At 37.4% G+C, this 24,918-nt stretch overlaps 1 protein-coding gene across 1 annotated transcript in view; it reads right to left on the reverse strand.

Annotated features, from left to right (window-relative positions):
- Nucleotides 1-24,593, reverse strand: part of LOC145776111 (uncharacterized) — a 42,120-nt gene extending 17,527 nt beyond the window's left edge. The window contains exons 1-22 of the mRNA XM_082587515.1: nucleotides 24,463-24,593; nucleotides 22,053-22,141; nucleotides 19,297-19,386; nucleotides 18,501-18,619; nucleotides 17,772-17,885; nucleotides 10,593-10,742; nucleotides 10,026-10,109; nucleotides 7,217-7,371; nucleotides 6,970-7,096; nucleotides 6,619-6,738; nucleotides 6,233-6,340; nucleotides 5,499-5,598; nucleotides 5,081-5,232; nucleotides 4,424-4,525; nucleotides 3,954-4,079; nucleotides 3,510-3,672; nucleotides 2,929-3,122; nucleotides 2,459-2,506; nucleotides 1,820-1,967; nucleotides 1,085-1,139; nucleotides 726-884; nucleotides 333-387 (exon numbers count right to left, since the gene is read on the reverse strand). Of these exons, the coding sequence (XP_082443641.1) occupies nucleotides 333-387; nucleotides 726-884; nucleotides 1,085-1,139; nucleotides 1,820-1,967; nucleotides 2,459-2,506; nucleotides 2,929-3,122; nucleotides 3,510-3,672; nucleotides 3,954-4,079; nucleotides 4,424-4,525; nucleotides 5,081-5,232; nucleotides 5,499-5,598; nucleotides 6,233-6,340; nucleotides 6,619-6,738; nucleotides 6,970-7,096; nucleotides 7,217-7,371; nucleotides 10,026-10,109; nucleotides 10,593-10,742; nucleotides 17,772-17,885; nucleotides 18,501-18,619; nucleotides 19,297-19,386; nucleotides 22,053-22,141; nucleotides 24,463-24,593 (2,589 nt within the window). The remainder of the gene's footprint in view (nucleotides 1-332; nucleotides 388-725; nucleotides 885-1,084; nucleotides 1,140-1,819; nucleotides 1,968-2,458; nucleotides 2,507-2,928; nucleotides 3,123-3,509; nucleotides 3,673-3,953; nucleotides 4,080-4,423; nucleotides 4,526-5,080; nucleotides 5,233-5,498; nucleotides 5,599-6,232; nucleotides 6,341-6,618; nucleotides 6,739-6,969; nucleotides 7,097-7,216; nucleotides 7,372-10,025; nucleotides 10,110-10,592; nucleotides 10,743-17,771; nucleotides 17,886-18,500; nucleotides 18,620-19,296; nucleotides 19,387-22,052; nucleotides 22,142-24,462) is intronic.
- Between the last annotated feature and the right edge of the window lie 325 nt (nucleotides 24,594-24,918).

Consider the following 24,918-nt stretch of genomic DNA (forward strand, 5'->3'; position numbering starts at 1 on the left):
CGTTTACAAAGACATATTTTCAATTATACTGTAGATTTCTAAGCACATTTAAAAATATTAAAGCGTGTATTAGGCATAACCATACCACCTCAGTAAATAACAAAAATTTCAAATCTCAATTATTATCATCATCAGCAGAGAGCTGTGAGGGATTTCCGCGTGTCGAGTCGGCCAGGTATAAACCAAAGAGTCAGAGTCGTATATTTTTTGTCGACTTTACAGCTCTGATCATCAGCAATTTAAAGTTCTCTTGAAAACAATTTATGATGATAGGGTTTGGTCACCGCGGACTGAGATAATTTTTAGTAGGTAACTACAGTAAGCTACTGTACCTCTTCTTCAAATAAAATCTCCTTTTCGTCATGGTCGAACTTGGCTTGTTCCATCCTACGAAATGTGATGTTCAATCGCAAAAGTTCAAGTTCAAGTTCAATTGAAAAAATTATACGATAAAATGATCAGATTGGTTTTCCATAAGTTCATAACAACGTCAATTGGAACTTTAATATAGGAATTACTCGCTAACTGACATGAATCGATTGAAACAAATTTCTTTGGGTGTTTTGTACCTTTCCTATACATCCTGACAACCAGATAACCTTGCTAAATCGACCTACAGGTGCAACCCATTCAGCAAGTAATTAGTAAAAAAAAAACATTACGTTCATGATTCATAATTTCATTAACAACTAGCATCATGTGGACTAAATGTTACCAGAGCTTACATTTTCTTTATTTCTCCATCTTTTTCCAACAGTTTGAATACCATCTCGTCCATTTCTTTTTTAATACTTTCTTTTTCAGCCATTAGTAGTTCACAGTGTTTCAACGCTTCTTCTAAGCATTGTGTTCCGTCAATATCTTTCAATGAGGTTTCCGTTGGCCTGATCAATTTTATTAATAGTTTTATTTTAAGTCAATTTCATCCTTCTTGGTCTCTGGTAAACACCTTGATAAACGTTTCAAAGACCATGCACTATAGTTAACGACACAAAGCTGCTCCCTCTCCATTTGCCTGTTTTAACTAAAAAAAACACAAACTTCAAAATCCATACGAGCAGTAGTTTTTCATAACATAACTCACACACTGCTGGCTGGTTGGTCGTCTTTCAACGTATTATCATGGTTAGGATGTACATCTGCAAAACAATTTTGATTTTTCAGGTATTTTCGTACATTTTTGTATTTTCTTCAGTCAGTCATTTTTGTTCGAATGCAAAAACAAAACGTACTTAAAAAAACAAAAACATACATTGTCAAATATGTATTGGATAACTTTTGCGTCACAAGTGTATGGTAAAAAAGAATTGTGATGGAAATTTAACACTGATACACAAAAACATCTGCAAAAACTCAAAATATGCTCAATGGACGATATAGAATTCGCGCCATAGAGTCTAGCGGAGAGATGTTCCTGCGACAGGTCGGTCAAATGTCTCGACCCAGATTGGCCGCATAAACATTGTCGAGTATCCTAATCAAAAAAGGTAGCGCAGAGAAATATATTAAAACTGCTTTAACAAAACACAATTTAAATATACGATTTACCACTACTAAATACTCACATATGATTAAGTTGATTACCTATAACAATGAGCATAACTTAGAACCACTTGGTGAACGCCAAACAGTTCAACCAGGTTTTAGCACAAAATGCTATGAAATTATCGAACAGGATGACGTAAAATGACGTCACACCAATCAGTATTAAACCTTGTTATACTGCTTAGGGCAAAAAGTTTCGTACTTCTAGGTTTAGTTCAAAGACACTTTAGCAGTGTTGCAAACAAATAAAAAAATCATATCTTTTTGAACTCACTCTCAGCACCCTCACGTTCCAGATCAAATACTTTCGTTTCAAGGGAACTTATTGACCGGTGCAGTTCAGAAATCATGACATTTTTTTCCGCTAATTGTTCTTTCAATGACGCAATTTCACTATCATATTTTTCCAAAGAGATGGAAGACTGAAATTGAATCGGTTAGATAGAATAAACAAAACCATTCAACATCATAAGGATGTTGCCAAATCCAAACAGCAAATCAGTCGTTTTTTTACATTGATTCAACGTCTTCAACGTCTATTGAATCACTGTAAAAAACAACTGATTTGTTGTATGGAAAAGCTTTAAAACATACAAAAGTACAACTAAAGAATATTATAAATAGTTAATTTATATTGAACCAATAATAAATGAAGCAGGTTAAGATAAATAAATAGAAAAAATATTACAAGCTGGAAAATTTGCAATCGGATGAAGCAAAGAAATCCAACATTACGAGAGTATTCCATTACGTAATCAACTGTGACGTCACGTACATCACATCAGAGACTGGGTGTTACCCGTCTGTTATAAAATCTTATGTTGAACCGGTCTGATGTGGCAGATTTACTTTGTCAATACATGATCTTAATGAACAAGTTACTCTTCACGTTATCGAAAATGAGATTTCAAACCTCAGTTGAAGGGAGGGAAGCTTCTAGTTGTGATTGGAGAGACAACATCTGTGAAAAGATTTAATAACGATCAAGAAAATGCAACAATACTAACTTTCAGTTTTTCATGTTACTTATATTTTAATAATAAGAGATGAACCAAAATTTGCCATCAACGTTAATAGACGTTGTGCGGCTTCATATACAAATCATAATATGGTCACTCCAGATGTTTCTGCGGGAATTATTTGCTTATTAGTTTAAAAGAAGCCATTAACTTGAAATGAATTTACAACTCGGCTGAAGCTTTCCATTTTCCTAAGGTTTTGTTATTGCCACGTGCAGGTCTGCAAGATGACAGTTTATACTATGAATGTGACAAAATACAAAAGTATGAACTTGAAGTAACATATCATTATGAGCAACGATAAATTGATGGTATATAATGAATCAGTTTGTTTTAAAGTAGCTGTATAATCGGTCATCGATACCTTGTGTTTGTATTCTTCCAACTCGTGGGCAGACTTTTCCTTGATGTCACTCATATCACTGGTGAGTTTCTTCACAGTGGAACTGAGCTCAGTCGATCTGTCAGTTTCGATGTCAAACTGTTCTTGCAGAAGACGTTTCTCCCGGCAAGTTTCACGTAACTGCTCGGACAAATCATTCACGCGCCCTTGCAACGCTGTAAAAATTATTATTATTCCGAATAATAGACTGCACAACCAGAAGCAAAAATCACTACCTGCTGATATAAAACTAACAAAGTGTGAAAGATTTTTATTCTTTTACATTTGACATTAAAAATTATTGAGAGCAAAATGCATTTTTTATCCAACTGAGGTTGCTAAACTGATGTATTTTAATAGCAATGTATCTACACCGACATGAACCAGTCAGCTTCAAGCAGACAGCTTGCTTGGATTAGGTTCTCCGGACCAGAAAGGTTTTATTGGATTACTATGAGCAGGTTGGGGTCTGCACAGTCTTGAGACTCGTCCCGATTTCGACAGATTTGATGACAATGCTTAACATACAAACATTTCGAAACTTTCAAAGTATTTCAAAATACCAGAAGAAACAGAATCTCCTTCGATTCTCGATAGTTCCCTTCTTTCCAGTTCCACGATCTTCTTCGATAATTCATCGACTTTTGCCGACAAAGCTTCTTTTTCCGATACTTCATTGTTTTGTTCCGAGATGAATTGCTCGATCAAACTATCTTGCATTTTTATCTAAATTAAAAAAAATATATACCGTAATCTTTACTAGCTTTGGTATAATTAAAAGTTAAAAATGAGACAGAGTGTGTGTCGTCTAACTCTAAAGCATTCAACGCATTGTTCGAACAGCAAAACGAGCAAGTGCACAAGTGATGCTTCTTCGTAGTGAGGTGAGATCAAATTTCGCTGTTTTGTCAATGGTTAAAGAATTTCCTCTTTTCAGATTTCTTCCGCTTTATGATCACAACAATGAAAATTTTGCAGAGTTTGCGAAATAAATTCATTCACGATACCTCTCCTGATAGTTTTCGAATTTGCGCCTGCAATTGTTCCGGTTGATTTGTCTTCAGTTCTTCCTTAGCAGCGTCCAGTTCCGTTTCGAGAGTATCCACTTTTGCTTTATACTCGGAAGCCAGAACCTGCATAGATTATAATGTACACTATACGTTTAATAGATTCATTCATCATCATCATTATAATGTAGTGTTTGGCAAAGATTTTATAGTTGCACGCCCTTGTGGACGCCAACCCCAGTTATAAGATGCCCAATTAGCCTTTGCCTAGACCTAGAGCAAGGTTCTCAAACCCAAGCTCTGAGGCGAAGTGAATACTTGTGAATGAAACCGAGGACCGCAATATATTTATGCATTGCGGAAAGTTAAGCCCGTCTTCCAACAACACCGTCTTCCAAGCCAAGCCCGTCTTCCAACAACAACAACAACAACAACAACTTCCGTCTTCCAACAACACGTTAACTACCTACCTGTTGTTCTGTTAATAAATCTTCTTTCATTTTCAATTGCTCTTGAACAGAAGTTAGCTGATCGGGTAATAGATCTTTGGAAGAAGAGGGAGTAGCTTCATCCTAAAAAAAACGGTCAGTTGAAGCGAACCCTGTTAAAACTTCACTGATTCCTACGTTGACAACATCAGCAAACACAATGGTACTTTGCACAAGGTTATGCACTCAATTCTGCCTTGTAACAATCCTGGAAATTTTACAAGTAGCAAGGTTCCTTTAGCCCAGCTATGTCCAACCAAATGCGTCCTGGGTCACAATTTATGTTTGTATTTAAAAAAAAAACGCAACTATTGCACGTTTAAGAAAGTTAGTTTCTAAAAAAAAACATAAAACACTATGCAAATGAATTAAATGCCATTGATTTTCTTCAATAAACAATGTCAATGTGGTGTTTGCCATCCTTGAGCCCTAAAGTTATGAGAAAAATACGTCTCATTACTAAAACTGATTTAGACTCTATAGTATACTCCGTAAGTTAGTTTAAAGCCAACTTCGGTATTAAACCTAGTAACAAGTGCCGCTCATACATCACATCGGCGTTACAACTTGCTTTAAAAACCGAAAATAAATCATTGAAGTAAAGAGATAAGTGAATTAAATCAGCTTAAAATCGCGTACAAATCGTGGTCGTTTCCGAACTGAAGTCATTCCGGCATCTTGTAAGCGATGTTTCGGAGCATGAGATATGGGCGTGTCGCCCTCTAAGCGAGATCTCTCCTCTGTGAACAAATCGTGAAAGAAGACCGAACGATCAATTGATGAAAATTCAGCTGAAAAATAGATGCTTAGATTGTTAGCCGTACAGCAGCGTTAGTTTCACATCCAAATATAAATTTCTAGTATAACTTTTGATTATATGTTTGATAAAATGAAGTCTTCATCACTTCCATGTTCGTCCGCAATAGCTTTTTCAAGGTATAAAAAAACAACCAAACCTGTCACACAATCTAGCGATTTGCATAGCTATAAACAAAGATAGGTAAATGCCACATCCTTCCATGCATTCGAGCAGCAATAGAAAAAAGTGTTCACTCACGTTCAGTTGACTCGGATCCCGTTTCTTTTATCGGCGTTTTACGAAGTTTGGCCGACACCGCACCAGGACACCAAGTTTCTCGTCGCATTTTTTGTTGTTTCTGGAAATAATATTCAAGTATGCATTACAGAAAGTCTGATGAATTCTTTTAAACGAAAGCACAATCTAGGCTAAGGCGAAAGGATTTTTTTTATTGCTGCAGTGCTTTCCGTCCGGACTCTCTTCAAGAGCTTGTCGTCAGAATGAAGTCAACCTAAACGTGATGAGCTACTTATCGTTTCTAGCAATAGTTGCAACGTCCATCTGATGAAGATGAAAGCAAAAACAAACAAGTTTATTTATTGCTTCACTAACGCTTCACGCACCACCACAATGGGCATTTTCAGATCAAATAACATACAAAATAAATTTTACGAAGGTATATACTGCAGTGCGGTAGCAGGCAAGAAAAAACGTGAAACACACATTATTTAAAAAAAAAGGTAGACCAAAAGATGTGTGAGCGGTTACTTTCCACCTTAGATAACGTAAAACTTACAACATTAAACATAAAGTCGAAGAAGTTAAGATAAACAAAATATTTAAGACGAAATTGAATCAGAATTACAGTACATTTCGAACTGGGAAATGCACTATTATCTTGATACGCAAGCTTCATGCCTAATTGAGTCTATGATCAGACACAAACACTCTCTTTACTTCAAATCAAACGGTAGAATTTCACGAAAACGCACCTTCACGTAATCAACCGGATGGCTGGATACCAGCAACATCCTGGTTAATGCTTGGATTTTTTCTTCATATTCAACCTTGATGTCATTTTTCTCCTGTCGTTTCTCCATCTGTTACATACGAACAGCGCAAAATTCAGCTTTGTGATTTTGTTGCAAACTTTGTTTAGACCACAGAGAACATTACGTAACATTCATCAGATGCATCATTTCATGGCTTTTATCACAAAAAAAAATTCTGAACATACTCGCTAGTGAACACAAAACACTTAACCTAAAGTTATATCTTGCCTGAATATTAACATTGTTGAAAGATGGCGTTTTTCATTATGCAATAAGCTACAGAAGCATAGAGTGAATGTGATTACAAAAGCTGAGTTTGCACAAACCTCTTCGATTTGCTTTCGCAGTTTGTTTATTTCTCGTTTCTGCTTGAAGAGAAGAGCTTCGTCCGATAAAACTTCATTGATGATTGGTTTATTTTGTACCTTCTTTGCACTGCTTGCAAACTAAACAACAACACTGCATTCGAATACTAGTCCACGAGACGAACATTCATCAATGTGGTTCGATTCTTTAAAGAAAAACGCTTTGATGGGACCACTGTAGCACCGAGTGCTTTAACTTGTGCTCACAGCCAATTTTCATTTGTCATTTATTTGTAGCTTTTAATTTCATGTAGTACTATCTCAAGTGCGTAAATTTTGTAAAAAAAAAAAAACGAATGCAAACTTTCCTACCCGAAGGGTACTCTCCGTCTCATCCACTACGGCAAGGGTGACTGTGCAAATGATGGCAGTGAGGGAGTTTCCACCAAGAGAGGGTTGCAATATGCGGGTCAACTTCGAGTCTCTGAAGCTTATAAAGCTGAAAAAACAAACAAAAACTTCATAGACCTAACAATGCTTGCGAGAAATCATAAACATATTTATTAAAAGGTAAAGTTTTTTTTTCACACACTTCATTGAGCAATGAGCATCCACTTACACGGAACCACCGCCGACTTCGTTGTCTTTGCATATTTGATTTATCACTTGACCGAGAACCATTAAACTTTTGTTGATGTAACAACCTTCTTTGAACCTTTGTCCTTCAGCCCCAGTTTGACTCGCTCTTTCCGACCCGGCCAAATCCACCAAGTTCTATAAAAATAAAAAAAATGCTGTCGACTGTTGAGCTAATACCCTTTAGCCGTGACCTGTTAAGAACCTGGATGTACAATACATACAATAAGATTTAGGAAAGATATAATCCAACAAAAGAGAGTCCTCGATCAAACCCATACCTAGTACATACGCAAGGAATGTACTACAAACTTAACCACCCGGTCACGACAAAAGTTACAGCAGGTTGCCATATTGACCTACTGGGTGTGGATTGGCATGAAAGAGCAAGATTGTCGAATTCATGTTACTTTCAATAAAAATACACCTTTGAAAAGACGTAGGGCGTTCGCTAAGTAGTGACATTAGGCGTCGATTTTTTCTTAGAAGAGAGGAATACTGGGTGGGCGAGAGTTTTCAAACAGATTTCATTGAATGTGTGTGTTCGCAAATTCGCAATGGTTAGTCTTTCTAACAAAGACTGCATTTAGCGTCGCTGCAGCAATTAAGCTTTAATAGGTTTGATGTTTGATTTATTGCGCCTTGCGATCTTATGAGCGCAGCTAAACTAAACAAACTTCTTTTATGTTTTCCTTTGCGACCTAAAAAGCGCGTGACTCGTGACCTGTTATCTTTAAAGTGGCGCCTTCGGATTTGTTGCAAAATGTTCGAACAGGTGACTGCTGACTGTGCGGATATTGCGGTTTTGTATTGCGCCAAGCTTACGTACAACAGGCCTCGAAATTCATGGCGGACAACCGGACATGTCCGCCGTCACAGCATGTGATGTCTGCCGGAAGTACCATCTAGATCGGTGATCGGTCATATTGGTCCGCCGAGAAATGGCGATATAAATGGTCATTGCATAGCACGAACATTTGTTGCAAAAATATAATTTCCCTCGCATTGTAGCACGCATCTAGAAAATATAAATACTGTATCTCTTAGCTTCCGTTGATGCACAAAAACTTTCGATTTTTACGTTGCTTCAACGATTGGTGACATTGAATCAGCGTAACAAAGGCGACTTCTTCGTTAAAAAGCGATGGGGGTACGGGTACTTCGACACTGATCACGCGCAACTAAGTTCAAGTCTTTCGTCACAATGTCTGGCTTTGATCTCCGAGTAATATTGATGACAGGGTTGGTTATAAAATTAGATTATACGAGTAGGCTACTACAGCAAGATGCAGCAAAATTTGTTAAGTTTTGATAAGTTATTACAGTAACGAAGAAAAGGCCCAGAGAAAATTCACTTTCGCTCACATGACACACAAAAATAAACCCAAAGAAAAAAGCCTAGTGAAACTTTGCACAGCAGAAAATAGTAACATTAGTGTAGAAGTTTTCTGAGTCGTGTCCAGAGCATTGTGACGCAAGAAGCCAAACGAACTCGTTCGGTGGAAGTTAATCAGTTATAAAGAAATAAAACATAGTAACTTTAGCGGGTTTAGCATACTTTATTTCACACAAAATATAACATAATTAAAATAAAATAAACTCAAACGTCTTCGACACGTACGTGTGTCTTCATCAGAAATTAAATTTGCAATACATAGAATGAAAAATTGTAAGATAAATTTGACTATACTCTGTAACTGTGCATAGTCAAATTTATCTTACGATTTTTCATTTTATGTATTGCAGATTTGTAACTGTGCACTGCATGCACTGTAACTGTGCATAGTCAAAATGCACTGTAACTGTGCATAGTCAAATTTATCTTACAATTTTTCATTTTATGTATTGCAGATTTAATTTCTGATGAGGACACACGTACGTGTCGAAAACGTTTGAGTTTATTTTATTTTAATTATATATGTCATATTTTGTGTGAAACAAAGTATGCTAAACCCGCTAAAGTTACTATGTTTTATTTCTTTATGGTTCAACAAAGCAAACTCTCTACCAAAGCTTTATTAATCAGTTATGCGGCGCATTATACAGTACAGCTACACGGGGCTTTGACTCTTGAAATTCTAAAAAACCTTCTAAACTGTAGTTAGGCTATAGTTCTCTAATGGCGAAGAATTATCAAGTGATTAAGTATGACGATCGATGCTAAAACTGGTGTATCCGCCGTAAGACTTAATTTGTCCGCCGAGATAGCTGCTCAGACCGGACACGTTTGTCCGCCGTCAACAAAAACGAATTTCGAGGCCTGGTACAATGTGGTCATTCAATCACGCAGCACAAGTTCAGTTGTAAAGTAGTCCTGAACAGAAAAAGGTTTATTCGACCAACTTTTTTATATTCCCTTACGCTGACCCGGAACTGAAGTTTGATTGTGACGTAACGAAAGTGAGACCATTCGGAAAAAAGATCAAATTGTACCCAAACGCTTTTTTTCAACGCAGCGTTGTTGCGGAATTGCTTTGTTCTGTCGGATACCTAGCGAGAGACATAGCGTAAAACATGAAGTTGCGATGTAGTAGTTGGTTGGATAATTCAGCGTTTAACAAAAACGGAAATAATTGTAACAAACACTTTATAAGTGTTATGAAAACAGGGTGGGCAAAACATATTTTGCCCACCCTCGTTTCACGACAGGGTGGGCGCCGCCCACCCGGCCCACTCTATTTCGACGCCTATGGACATACATTTTGTTTATTTGCATGATGTTCAGTTGTAAACCTGTTTACTTGCATGGAGCTGCTTCAAACAACCACAATAAAAGTTTCTAAAAAGTGTACCAGCTGTGCAACTTTCACGGCCGACTCCAGCGCGTCGCGGCTAGTGGAACGATTGGAGTCAATCCTTTCACGGCTTTCAATAACCTGAAATAATAATTTACAATCCCAACTGTAATACTTTAGTCACTTCACAAACAACAACAATGCCTCTTTCCGGGGAATGGAAAGGGAACAGACGTAGTAAAACAAACGCTGCTTCGATAAAACTCACAACAAAAGATTTTTTAAGTGAAAATGCAAAAGAGAAATTGTATTTTTAATATAATAATAGTAATAAAAGTTTAAGCACATGTAATGTATATATGAAGATTTTTCGTTCACAAACAACGTCTAGGATTTGAAATAGTATATACTTCTTAAAGATAAAGAATTCTTTAATTTAACGATTTTTTTTTCGTTGTTTGAAGCACCAGTAGGCCAGTACTTTTCGTTTGCCTCACTTCAGGAGCTTGCCGTCAGACTAAAGTCAACCTATCTGTATTTTTACGAAAGGCTCTTGAAGAGCGTCAGACGAAGAGTATCACAGTGTCTAAAGATCCCAATCACAACAGAATAATGCAGTCTTACCACTTTGCATATCGTGTGAGATCGACTACTCCGATCGTTCATGTTAGTCGATCCCATGTGTCGTATCTTTTCTCCCTTAGCCATATAGTGTTGCACGTCGTTCGGAGAAGTTACCAACTTTTCAACCAGACCAGATACTTTGACATTTTTCTGTATGAAGAAGCAACACCAATTGATGAAATTATGAGATCGTGTCACCACTACAAAATATACAAAATTACTTTGAAAACCAATTGAACTTGATTGTGAAAGTAAAAAGTAGCAATATGGCAACGATGTTTGATTGTTTGTTGTGTATCACTGCTGACCATTGGTTTTAAAAATCGGTTCATGGAGTCATGGTCTGAGAAAAGTGGTAAAGAAAGTTACGTGCCTAATGAGGCGTAAAAAGTTTAGTTAAAACTTTAGTTACGAAAAAACGCATCCGCATCGCCAAGCTGCGTCTGCAGTCACAGAATCTCAAATCAATCACTGCAAATTTCCTGATTTGACTTTTAAAAATGACAAATCTGTACTACTAGTGTTGCCAGATGCTCTTGAACATTGCCTGAACAAATGCTACCCTAATTGAATATTTGCATGGTAACAGTAGCACAAAAGTAGACAAAAAATATACATAAAGACTATTATTAACTACTACACCACTCGGCTATGTCGGCTGCGGGTCTGCTACTATTCGGTGAGTCTGATTCGGTGAGTTCCTAACTTCTAACCCCTAACCTTAACTCCTAACCCCTAACCCTAAAACGGCAATGATAATTAGGCTATGGTACCCAATAATTTAAAAAAAAAATTGAAAAAATCCCCCGTTAAGGGATCGGACTCACCGAATCGGACTAACCGAATCGGACTCACCGAAACGGGCCATTCCCAGGCCTCGAAATTCACGGCGGACACGGCGGTCATGTCCGCCGTCACAGCATGTGATGTCCGCGGGAAGTACCCTCTAGATCGGTCATATTTGTCCGCCGAGAAATATCGCAGAAACTGGCGATACAAATCGTCATTGCATAGCACGAACAACTGTTGCAAGAATATAATTTGCGCTCGGAATGCGAAATTATCGCATTCCAAGCGCGCATCTAGAAAAAGTTAATACTGTATCTCTTAGCTTCCATTCAAGCAGAAAAACTTTCGAATTTTACGTTGCTTCAACGATTGATGACATTGAATCAGCGTAACAGAGGTGAATTTTTAGCTAAGAATTGATGGGAGTACCGGTACTTCTACACTAATCACGCGCAACTTAGTTCAAGTCTTATGTCACAATGTCTGGCTTTGATCTCCGAGTAATATTGATAAGGCAAGGTTGGTTACAAAGTTAGATTATAAGAGTATAGGCTACTACAGCAAGATGCCGCAAAACTTAAGTTTTGGTATTACAGTAAGAATGAAGAGGCCCAGGGAAATTTCTGAAAGTGAGAATGAGGGCGATGAACCTACTACTAGGAATTTTAGTGGTGATAGACGCATATATTAAAGGAACAACGAATCTAAGGATTAGCTCTGTCAAAGATCACAACACATCGTTTACCCCAAGCCATCAATTTCCGGTCATCAAGGCCATCGACAATATGAGTGACAAAAAAAACATCAAAATTAAGAGGTTGTTTGAAATCGCATATTTTATCGCTAAAGAAGAGCTCGCATTTACGCTTTTCCCTCAACTAGCCGGTCTGGAGAAAAGACACGGAATAGATCTCGGTATCACGTATCTTAACGACAAGCAGTGATCTCGTGGAGATTGGCGCACGTCTTTGAAGATCGATGTTATTGAAGCTCTCATCATGCGCATATGTTTGAATGGCCTTGACTGCGCTGATTATAACTCCGAGCCTGCCGTGGTCTCGTGGAATACTGATACTATTTTGGAGCGGCGACCGCATCACGGAGAGGGGAAAATAATTGTGCTTTTTCTAATGTTTTGTTTATTCTTTTCGTCACTTTCGCTCACATGTCACGCAAAAATAAACCTAAAGAAAAAAGCCTAGTGAAACTTTGCACATTAGAAAATAGTAGCGTTACGCGTTAGTGTAGAAGTTTTCCGACTCGTGCCCAGAGCATTGTGACGCAAGAAGCCACACGACCTCGTTCGGTGGAAGTTAATCAGTTATGCGGCGGATTATTTTTTTATTATTTATTTGCATCAGACACAAAAAGTCCATAGAATTTAAGTTTTTAACAATCATCATATTATCATCATCATCATATTTAGTAGCTACACGGCGTCAAGCGCACGTCGTTGGTCTGATAAAAGTCTTTCAGAGTGACTTTGCTGAAATTTTAAAAAGCCTAAACCGTAGCTATGGTTCTCAAATGGCGAAGACTTATCAAGATAAAGAGATTAAGTATGACGATCGACGTTAAAACTGGTGTGTCCGCCGTAAGACTTAATTTGTCCGCCGAGATAGCTGCTCAGACCGGACACGTTTGTCCGCCGTCAACAAAAACGAATTTCGAGGCCTGCATTCCGGTCGGCTGCATAGCCGAGTGGTGAGAACACTGGAATGGCAACCAAAGGGCGCCGGTTCGACACCGCACAACAGCATGCGCTTTGTCTGTGGCAGGACACTTAAAGGCAAGCCTGAAGGTGGACACGAAGATTGGCTTCCTTGCCTTCCCGTCCACTTAATCTAAATCTTCAACCACCGGGTGTAAGCCTGGATACGACAAACAAACAAAACAAAAAACTACTGCTCAGACCAGCAACTTATATATACGTTAGCGATTCTGATTGCTTTCAAGAGTAACAAATCATCCTACAACCTTAAGCTAGCTTGTTGGCAAGGTTTGCGTCATGGCGACCCTTATATATAACGGTACACAATTACACAGGCCATGACAACGTGCAGCTTAATATTTGACTGAAGGCCGGTCTGTTAATAGCCACAATGCCACATATGCCAAAATTGCTGGTATAAGTACATAATTTGAGGAAGCAAGTCTTTTAGGCACAGACAGTTAGGCGCTGGTCAAATAGGCGCGCACACTGTGGCGTCTGGATATTTAGGTGCGGAGCACTGTGGCGCCCGTTCATTTAGGTGCTATTCCCAGTAAAGTATGCAGATTGCATCAGCTTGGCAAGTAGGGCAATGCTTTTCACACAAAATGTTATATTGAACAAAAAACTATGTTGTTTTGTTAATGCGCGTGCATTTATTTGTTGTTTGTCATGGGTTCAGTGAGTGAAGTCAAATAATAACTACCACTAAACAGTAAACATCAGTAAAAAATATACCGTAGCCTATCTTCAAGCGGGTGGTAGGCTTGAGCGAAGAGTAACTTAGTCTTCCGTCAAAACCCTGACTAGGTTTTGCCAAAGCTGAACTGACACAATCTGCAGACTTTACTGGAAATAGCACCTAAATGAACGGGAGCCACAGTGCTCCGCACCTAAACATCCAGACGCCACAGTGTGCGCGCCTATTTGACCAGCGCCTAACTGTCTGCGCCTAAAAGACGTGGACCCTAATTTGAGTATTAATTAATAAATCCAGTCGTTGTGTCTACATATATATTTTTGAGTTACTTCTGTGCTATTATTACCATTTCAATAACGGAGTAGATTTTGGCACTTGTGCTGGAAATTAAAAAAACGTCTGGTAACACGGGTAAATGGAAAAAATTGTAGTTATCACACTTTGGCAATTTAAATTCTCAAAACTGTCATTTCAAAGAGATATTAAAGTAAATTTAGTTTAGATTTCAAAATTAAAATTACATCGGCCTTCAGTCAGGCCTTCAATTTGCATGCTGTCAAGGCCTGTGTATAACCGTATATACAATTTAGGGTGGGCTGTGTCACGATTTCTTTCTATCTCTTACCAGGAAAAAGACTTGGAAAGGTTCAATGACGTAATTTAATGGGTTATAACCGAAAAGCAGTCAATTAAATTCACGGATAGTTCTACTGGTGAAATGATATATAAAAACGCTTGAAGGACTCCAACGAATGGTTCACCACTTCCAACAATTAATCAAAGTAACAGTAAACAGCAATAGATTCCAATGCTTGCGACTATTGATCAAGTTTAACGTAATCCACTCACAGCTTCTCATACGATTCTAATTTCAATCAGAAATTATATTAGCTTCAATTTTGCTTTACTCGTATTCAATACTTCAACTCTTGATTAACAATAATCTTTGCTTCTATTACCAACTGCTACAATTACAGCAATGATCTCTCATGACCAACTCATCATAATAATCAACTCATCATAATCAACTCACATAATAATCATCATAATGCAAATTACACCACTATTTATAAAAGGTTTGTTCGGTCTGGTAACTTCGAGAAGGTTACGTAATGTCACATTGTTCTGTCAAGTTGCATTAATGTAAACAAGCAGAAGCTCAAAGGAGTTTAAAGAATGTCACGTAGGGTGGAAGATTCTTACATAATACATATTTCGCAATCGGACATCTACTAGTAAACATCCTTATGACGTCATGACAAACGACGCTCAGAAATTATGAAAAACAACAGAATATTCCAGCTTTGCATGCTTACAGACGATTCTGGAAATGCGTTACATAATACAGATTTCTCATTCAAAGGTTACTTCAGGTCAATACCCGATAATAACACATCGCTCAAAATTCCACAATGAAAACAGCACATTCTGTCAAGACGCAAAGCAGCCCGACGCGAGGCCTGCACATTGATTGTGACAGGCTGAAAAAAACTTTTTTTTGAAATTGAAAAAGTGGCCCCTCCAAAAAGTTGGCAAATTGTCCAAAACCATCTGTTTTACTAAAAATTTTCAGTTGCTCCCTCTAGTGGTCGAGCAACATCGCACTAAAGGTCGCAAAAAGGTCAAACTTTTAGAAAGTGCTCTAACTTTGTAGCCGATGGTCATAGAGAACTAAAACTAGTATCATATCAAAAGAAGCAGAAGAAGCATACGTTTCTATTGGTCTTCGAGAACATTTTGCCATAAAATGTCTAAAAATGAAGTTATTTTCAAAAAACTCTATTTCGAGGCATTATCACAGTCCTACAGATTGTTAAAATGGGCAAGGGTTCCATAAGCATGCAAAAGTGAAAAGGATGATAAGATCTTGACCAGCCATAGTAATCAGGTAACCACCATCAAATTTGACAATTTTTTAGGTTGCATTAAGATTTTTCAATAGCTCCCTCTAGTGTTGAAGTAACAAAACATTGAAAATTATAGAAGTGAAAAAAACTGGAAATGTGAAGTTTTATGAAATTCTACTAACTTTTACAAGTTGTCATAGAGAGTTAAATATAATTATGTAATTTTAACGACCTGTTCAAGAATCTATTCCCAACTCACACTTTCCAATTTTACCTAACAACATTCTTGAAGTACTCAGTAGTCAGTACAGACCAATACTATGGTTACAAAATTTGTTGGGCTGTAAAGTGCGGTGATTTTGTGACGATTTAAGACTTTTTGAAGTTGGACCGCTAGTTCATTCCAGGTGGCTGACTCTGGCTTGCAGAATTCTCCACTTTTACACAGCAACTGAAAATCCATCACTCAACATAGTTATGCTGGCTCACTATTGTTTAAATATACATATATTTTCCAACTTGGTTTGAAATAAGACAGAAGCATAAATTGCAAGATGGGTCAAAAAATTTCTACAATCTCATGCAAAGGATCATCAGTATTCCAAATCAAACACTGGTAGATATCTGTCTTAAAGTTGTTTAAAGAAATGGATTCTTTGCACACCCAGAAAATGTTTTGCTTGGCATGTTTGGTGACAATGATGAGGATCTTCGCAGAATGGCTGTTAATAAGCTATGTGCACTTCGAACAAAAGGCACAATGTATCACATTGAAAATGACAATTTTTCAGGGGGATTTATGGAAGCAGCATCTAATTCAGCAGAATTTCCAATGATTCGTAAATTTTTTATACCCAAGATCAATTTTAAATCAAAAGGATTTCATAAAATGTTGAATTTGAATCTTCCTGATGTTTATGAACCTCCAGCAACACAAAAGCTTAGTTACAAAGCCATCAATGAGTTACGCTTTCAACCATTAAGTCTTCAATCTTCATCATCCTTGCCACAATCAAGTTGTTGAACGGCATGTCAAGCTGGTATCTGAAGCATCTGCCTCCACTACAAGTTTTGAGAGACGAGATGGAATGATTAGGCAAAGAATTCAATCCAGAAAATTGATGAAATCCTTTGACTCAAAACATTAGTTTGCGGTTTGATTGATTTGATGTCTTTTTGCCATTGTTTACGACATTATGTCTTCTGTTTGAGTGGTGATCTCATTATGATATTAGTGATTATTAAGTTTGCAGTTTTTTTAGTTGTTTTAATTTGACCAACTAGGCTACTGCTTTTAGTGCTGTGTTTAACTATAGCCAAACAAAAGAGCAGCATAAATGAACGAATCACTGACTTTAACACGATTTGTCATAACACATGACTGGGGAACTGCGTCCTGAAAGCTAGTGCAATCCATTATTACCACAGCGAACTCGCAGCATTAGGCTCAAACAGGTCGTTAAAATTACATAATTATATTTAACTCTCTATGACAACTTGTAAAAAGTTAGTAGAATTTCATAAAACTTCACATTTCCAGTTTTTTTCACTTCTATAATTTTCAATGTTTTGTTACTTCAACACTAGAGGGAGCTATTGAAAAATCTTAATGCAACCTAAAAAATTGTCAAATTTGATGGTGGTTACCTGATTACTATGGCTGGTCAAGATCTTATCATCCTTTTCACTTTTGCATGCTTATGGAACCCTTGCCCATTTTGACAACCTGTAGGACTGTGATAATGCCTCAAAATAGAGTTTTTTGAAAATAACTTCATTTTTAGACATTTTATGGCAAAATGTTCTCTCAAGACAAATGGAAACATGCTTCTTCTGCTTCTTTTGATATGATACTAGTTTTAGTTCTCCATGACCATCGGCTACAAAGTTAGAGCACTTTCCAAAAAGTTGACCTTTTCACGACCTTTAGTGCGATGTTGCTCGACCACTAGAGGGAGCAACTGAAATTTTTTAGTGAAACAGATGGTTTTGGACAATTTGCCAACTTTTTGGAGGGGCCACTTTTTCAATTTCAAAAAAAATTTTTTTTCAGCCCACCCTAATATACATCGCTATGGTGTGTGTAACTGTGTATACTGTATATGGGTCGCCATAAACCACAATAAACTTACAAATTCATCTTCTCGAATGGTCAATGCTGCATTTTCCTCTGCAAGCAAATCTTTTAGGTTTTCATTGTAAATTTCCAAATAGGACATTCTTAAAAGAAATTCTCTTTCTGGCGTCTGAAAAATGTAGAATGGGCAATTAAACCTTTTGCATTAATACTTGTACGTTTTAATAAGTAAAAACATAATATGATGCATCTGTAGGTGCATTGTCAAAAACTGACAAGGCTTTGTACAACTGCAGCATTATGTCTCAAATACAATGGTGTCTAATTGCCAATTAGATCTTTCACACTATATAAAGTAAACACAAAAAGAAATATGCTACATGATATGAACTGTCATTTCAAGCAACTATTCACTTACCTAGTCAATAGTCATGTCATACTAGGCAAGTTAAAATAACAAGTAGAAAATACAAAATAAAGCTTTGTTATCTCAGCCTTGTTTTGCATGAATCAAAAGTCGCCGTTGTCAGGCTACATTGAAAGCGAAGGTCAAAAACGTGCAATAAGTCATCCTCAATCTCACTGAAATGATTATTTGATTCAAGCACAAATGTAAGAAGATAACACGTTTTGTGATCTTTGACTCTCTGATACTCGACTTAGGATCGGTTGCAGGCCAAACGATGACTTAACGGCAGTGGATGTCAGCCGCAGGCTTGTTAAAGAAGGTTTAAGGGAAGAAGCAAAACAAAGAACATACTGGCTAGCCTACTCAACAACTAACCCTTTCAATGATTGAAAAAATTTCATCAATGGCTAGCGGAATGACGCCACGTGACTCAGGAGAACCAAGCATAGTGTATGTTTTACCTGAAGCGGTTTGGCCATATGCAAATATGGTCCCTGGAACAGAAAAAATATTATAGTTTGCAGATAATGTGACAGTTATCACAAGGTAGGTTATGCTACCCTAGTGATCCAGTAATGTGAGTCATTTCTTTTTAAACAAGACTTTTGACATAAACATGCTTTTTATTAGAAAAAAAATACATTTTTTGTATATAAATAATCTTTAAAAATTCAAAGTAAAACACTAACATAGAATTTTGTAAATTTGCAGTTTGAAATAAACAAAACATCTTTTTAAGTTAACTTGTATCATTATCTGCCAGCACCACTATGGAAGAGCACTTACAGGCTCAGCTCAACTAGAGGCCTATAGCATAACAAAATTAACAACACATTCATATGATTCATTGTATGACAATTTGCTTCGAGAAATGTATATATTTATTAACATTTAAGAAATTTCTAGTGATGGTTTTTACAGATTTGATCACTCGAAAGTCAAAATTACTAATTTGGCTTCCCAAAATTAACATTTGGTTACAATGACACTTTGTTTGAAAGTCTGTCAGTAACCTTTTACAGCTTGAAAGAAGTGATGAATAAGCACACAACAAATATGGTTTTGTTTTTTGATCAGTAGTTGACAACTTCTGTTGGACTGAAAGCTTTTCAATATCATTTGTGCATGCAACTTAATATCAATATCATTTGTGCAGTGCAAATAAACGCACCATTAAATCCTTGCATTGCTGATTGAACAATGGGCTCAACTATTTCCTCATAAACATCACTTGTAACTTCATCGTCACTAAAGACTCTATCTGAAAGAGTAAAAAGATAAAAATTTTAATGCAGACATTAAGATAGCACTATACCAACATCAATAGGCATGAAAAATAAAAGTGCTTCTGATGTCTCTTAAACCTCTGTTCTGGCTTCTCGGTGTTAGGAAAATTGCAGATTTAAGTTTTAAATTAATTTCTTGCGTTCTTCCAGTGACTATAAGCTACACCTGGTTTTTTTTTTTTTTTGCTGAGACTTTTCGGTCATTTGTCCGAAATGACTTGAAAAATTTGGTCATTTTTTCTGATGAAAATATTTCCTTTTAAGTAGCTCAGGGGTCACCAAAATTTTTTCTCTGAGGGCCGGATTGCTGCGAGATTAACAGCTGCGAGCCGGATGCAAATTGCAAAAAATACTGTTCTTCCCATTTTTCTTCAAACACCCGACGCTCAGAATCTACCTTTTTTTTAGTAGTAATTTTAAAGAGTAAAGTATACAACACAACCTAAAAGTTAATTATTTAGCACGTACTGTCCAAATCCTTCTGCTTATGATGTCTAGTCTGGCTGGTATGATTTGCCTAAGCCCTAAACAGAGATATCGCACTAATGAAACATTGGTGTTTTGAACAACAAAGTTTTTAATGTAATAAGAAACGATATGGAAAATCATTAGCAGGTTGACTGTAGCTCAACAGCAACGTCAGTCCTTTACAAAAAGTGTGGTAACTTTTTTCTTTAACAGTTGTAGTCCAGCTGTTAATTCCGCAGCACGTGGCGGACCGGATGAAATCAGTTCGCGAGCCAGTTCCGGCCCGTAGTTTGGTGACCCCTGAAGTAGCTGATACAAACCAAAATTTGCACTTCCTGACAGCTATAACATTAAGTTTCGCTGAGAAACGTTGTCGTGTTTTATCTGAAAAGAGAATTGACTATATATATTTTTTGGACATTTTGACCGAATTGACAATATTCTTTTCAGACATTTTGCTAAAAAATCAGTCAATGACCGATAAATGACCGAAAAAAAAACCCAGCTATACACTAGACCAGAGGTCACCAAACTACAGCCCGCGAGCCAAAACCGGCCCGCGAACTAATTTTGATTCAGCCAGCCACATGCTGCGGAAATAACAGCTGCACTACAAGTGTTAAGAAAAAAAGTGAAAAAGTTTTTTTGTTAAAATTGTTCGTTCTTCTAGTTTATTGTTGTATGTTGAATTTGTACACTTTTCCACCAGGCAGCCTGCATGTTGGTGTTTTGTTTTTATCATTAGGCCACCACAAATGGGGACAGCCTAAGCCAAATTTGGAAAGATGTAATGTTTTTTCAAGAGCACGATGCCCTGTAGTGTATCACAGCCGGGGGTAACTTTTCCAGCAACCTTTCAATTTCCATCACAACTTTGCTATCTCACCGCTGACTTTGTTATTTATTGTGCTCAATTCAAGTCAATGGAGATTCTAAATAGTTGTATATCTTTTCGCAATTTGCATCCGGCCCGCAGCTGTTAATCTTGCAGCAATCCGGCCCTCAGAGAGTTTGGTGACCCCTGCACTAGACTATCACAAGATGTTGAAATGATAACTAGCTTTGTATTTCTGACGTTTCATTATGACTGACTTTATCAAGGGGGCTGTGCCTGGTGAACAGTCTCATTCCGGATTTAAATTTTGTTAAAATCCATGTATAAGGATAAAAAATAAGGATGCAACCATACGAATAAAATTGGTAAATAAAACAAGCAGATTTGGCAATGAAATGAAACTTGTTGGTACAATGTTTGCCGCCGTAAAAACGGTTTCATCAATGTGGCACTCTCATGAAAATAAAAACATTCTATTTGAATAAGAGTACTGATGAAACCACCTTTACAGTGGCAAAAGCTTTATAAATAAAATTTGTTTAGTTGCCAAACCTGCTTCTTTTATTTGCTAATCAATAAGGATGTTTCCATGTTTGTCCCCTTAAGAGCACTGAGAAAACTCTAGAACACATCGTGACACCAATATTACAACTACAACCAAACGAATAGTTATTTATCGTTTAATCTTTGAATTTGAGGTTGGACATCTGATGAGAATGTTCTTATGATCAAACGATTTATGCAATTAATTGTCGGTCTGCTGCAACAAGAAATCAAATGCTCTTTCTAAGAAAATTTAACACTTTGTAGCTTTGTGCTATAATGTAAACACCAGAGAAATGTTGGAAAACTCTGATCTACAGTAGAACTCGGTTAATCCGGATCTTCGCCTAATCCGGATAAAACTAGAAGTACAAATGGTCTCTAATAAGCTGAACTATCGTTAAGTCCAAATTTTTCAAAATTGCGTTTTTGATTGATTTGGTATCTTTATAGACTACAGTTTATTTTGTTAAAGCATCGTAACTCTATCTACTTTAGTTTTGATGACACAGAACGATGAACTATCGTAAATGAATGTACAGCAAACACAGCTTGAACTTTAAAATTCAATTTTCTCAAAACTGCATTTTTGGAGTTACGATAGTTCAGCTTATTAGAGACGAATTAATGAACAAGTCTTGATAGAACCCACATCGGTTAATCCGGATCTTCGCCTAATCCGAATGGAATTGCCGGTCAAATCGAATCCGGATTAACCGAGTTCTACTGTAATAAGTGGACTACTGCACAGTGCACAACAAGGATTTCCAGTTTACGTTTTGTAACCTCACTTACCAAATGTATAAGATTTTACTTTGTCTTTGCTATTTTTGTATCTCACTTGATGTGTATCCACATCCCAAAAAGTTTCCGAACCAGATTCTCTGTAAATAGTGGAACAGAGTGTGTAATTGCGCATCAATCATAGTTCTACTCATAATACATAAACCTCCAAAAATATACCAATAGTTCCCATAGCAGGCCGATTGTAATGTCTAAGTACTGTAATTTTGTCTGTATTACATAACATCCTTTGACCACAGCACTTGTCTGTCTCATGAGACAACCTTATTTCCAGCACTTTGCTTTTGAACATTGCAAATGATCATGAAAAAAAGAGATCATTTTGGTATCAATAAATGTTATTGTTGCAGTAAATGTTTGCCATAGTCGGAACTCATTTCCTTTGCTTTCAAACATCTGGACAAAAACAGATGATTCCTCAAATTAAGTAGACTATGCAAGTGAAATTGGTGGTTTTAGTTAACATTAGATAAGATTTTATTTAAGATTTCAAACTTTAATCCAGGGGTGTCTAACTGTCTAACCCATGGCCCACATGTGAACAAAAAAGTTCTGAGTGGCCCAGACAGTATTTTTGGATTGGATCACGGCAGAAATTATTCGAACACCCCTAAAATATATAATCAACTCAGTCGCCTATGTCATTTATGTCGAACTTACATTCTGAGAAATTGGCATTTATTGTTTGCTTTTTTGGCTATTACTCTATTATATCTTCAAGTTTATTACATATAGAAACACAAAACTACGCAACAAATTAAGTATCGAACGTTTTCGACATCACAAGATGTCCTCTTCAGGAATATTATACACACAACTTAACTACATCTGAATAAAATACAATGGTTAATAGGGTGGTCTAAAAAAAACTTTTTTTGTAAATGTTAATGTCTCACCCTAAAATATTGTTACCATTGATGAGAAAATGAGAAATAATGTGAATTTTTATAAAGATTGGTTGATATTTAGAGGTTGCTACCGGGGTTCAAAGTTTTGTCGTTTGCCCCCATTTTAATGTTTCGCGAGGATATGATATGATACGGTACTGTGCCATGGTATATTGCAAGAAAAATACAGTTTAATAATTACTCTATAGTCTGTTTATAAACTCATGTGTCTGTATTACGAATTATACTAACTGGTGTACATGTACGAAATGTGCGACTTTGTATAAGGTAAAGGTGAGTCCCATACTTGAATACAAGCATCGAGGGATGAGGTTCTCATTATACTAAGCCTTCGGCACTAACGAGAGTAGGGTGGCCAGTTCCTTTCTCTCGGCCGCCTTTACTTCAGCAACAACGCCCACCCAATATATTACACCCTTGGTAGAGGTGGGCATAGGCGGTGTTTGTCAACAACCAGTATAAGCCGGGAGTCAAACCAGGATTGCATAATTGGAAAGTGAGCGCGTCACCGCTGCGACTTTGTATACTTGTGTTTGAAATTCAGAGACTAAATTGGACATTCATTAACAACTTTATAATACAACAAATAAACTACATGTACAAATGTACATGATGTAAACTAATATATCATACATAGTACATACATACAGGAATTATTGCGCGAGGGTCTTTCTACTACAGTCTGGATATCGCTGACGGTGATCAGCGACGACACGCAAAAGATACCGGTACTGTTTTTGTTTTTCGTCACATGTGTGTAATGTGTTGTATTCCGTGATCAACGCCACTCCATGCTCGGCAATGTCATTATCAACCTTCATAACTTTAACTTAGTCATTTTGTGCTTATTAATGCAGAGATCATGCTCATGTTTAATTGTTTATATTGTCACTGATTTAAAAAGTTATTATCCCAGATACCATAAATCTTAGTTATTATAACCCCATAGTTTTCAATAGAGATGTACCGATATATCGGTATCGGCATCGGTGATATCGGCCAGTTTTTGAGTATCGGTATCGGCAAAATTTGACCAATCCTGTGGCCGATACTAAATATGTAAAAAAAGGCGTTTGCTGCGAATTTTCTGCAGAAGCAAAGATATAGATTTTTTAAAGTAGTAACTAACGTCACATTGATATAGAAAAATAACAACCTGTTTAAATTTTTGATACGTCACACTCCCATGACTTCATGTGCGCACCTTTTGGCATTGTTTGCTTACAGTGATTCTTTCACTCAAACAAAACATTTTGTTTCAGAAGCTTTGCGTAGTTCGATTCTTAAGTTGTGAAGGAGACTCAATTTCTCCAATATTTATCATTTGTGTTTCTTTTTTATTCTAAGCAGAGGATAAAACCAGGCCAAGACTACCCAGGTAGCAGAAATGTATAATTTTGCATCGTTTTTTGCGTTGCTGGGCGTTTGAGGGACCCATGTGGCTTGGTTGTTTTTGGTGGGCTGGTTCTGTCGGTTTGTGATTTGGTTTCCACCTTTCGTTGTGGTGGACTTGCCGGGCTTGGGCAATGTCATGGCGAGTGGGTGGGCTTGGGGCGGTGGGACTGCGGGTCCTCGCTGGGCTGATCAATAAATGGTCTTGTTGCGCCTGGGATGGCAGCCTCATTGTGGGGGGATGGCGGCTTCATTGCCTCATTGTGGGGGTGGGCGTTCTTCCCGGCTGTCGGCACGGGGATGAGCACTCACTAGTGCAGCGAGCTGTTGCGGTTCGCTGGCCATAACGGTGTGGCTTCCACGTAGCCATTTAGACCATCCAATCAACTATACGTTTCTCAGCAGCCGTTTTGTAGCAAGAATTGACATCGACAAGAATTGAAGTGGCTGGTGTGGAAGCTGCATCGTTGTGGTTGGCGAGTCGCGGCTGTTCGCTGTGCTGGTGAGTGCTCGGCCTTGTGCTGGTGGCTGGGGGGAGCGCTCCTTTCTTCGCGGTG

This window comes from Aplidium turbinatum, chromosome 8, assembly GCF_918807975.1.
Source record: "Aplidium turbinatum chromosome 8, kaAplTurb1.1, whole genome shotgun sequence".
NCBI classification, from domain to species: domain Eukaryota; kingdom Metazoa; phylum Chordata; class Ascidiacea; order Aplousobranchia; family Polyclinidae; genus Aplidium; species Aplidium turbinatum.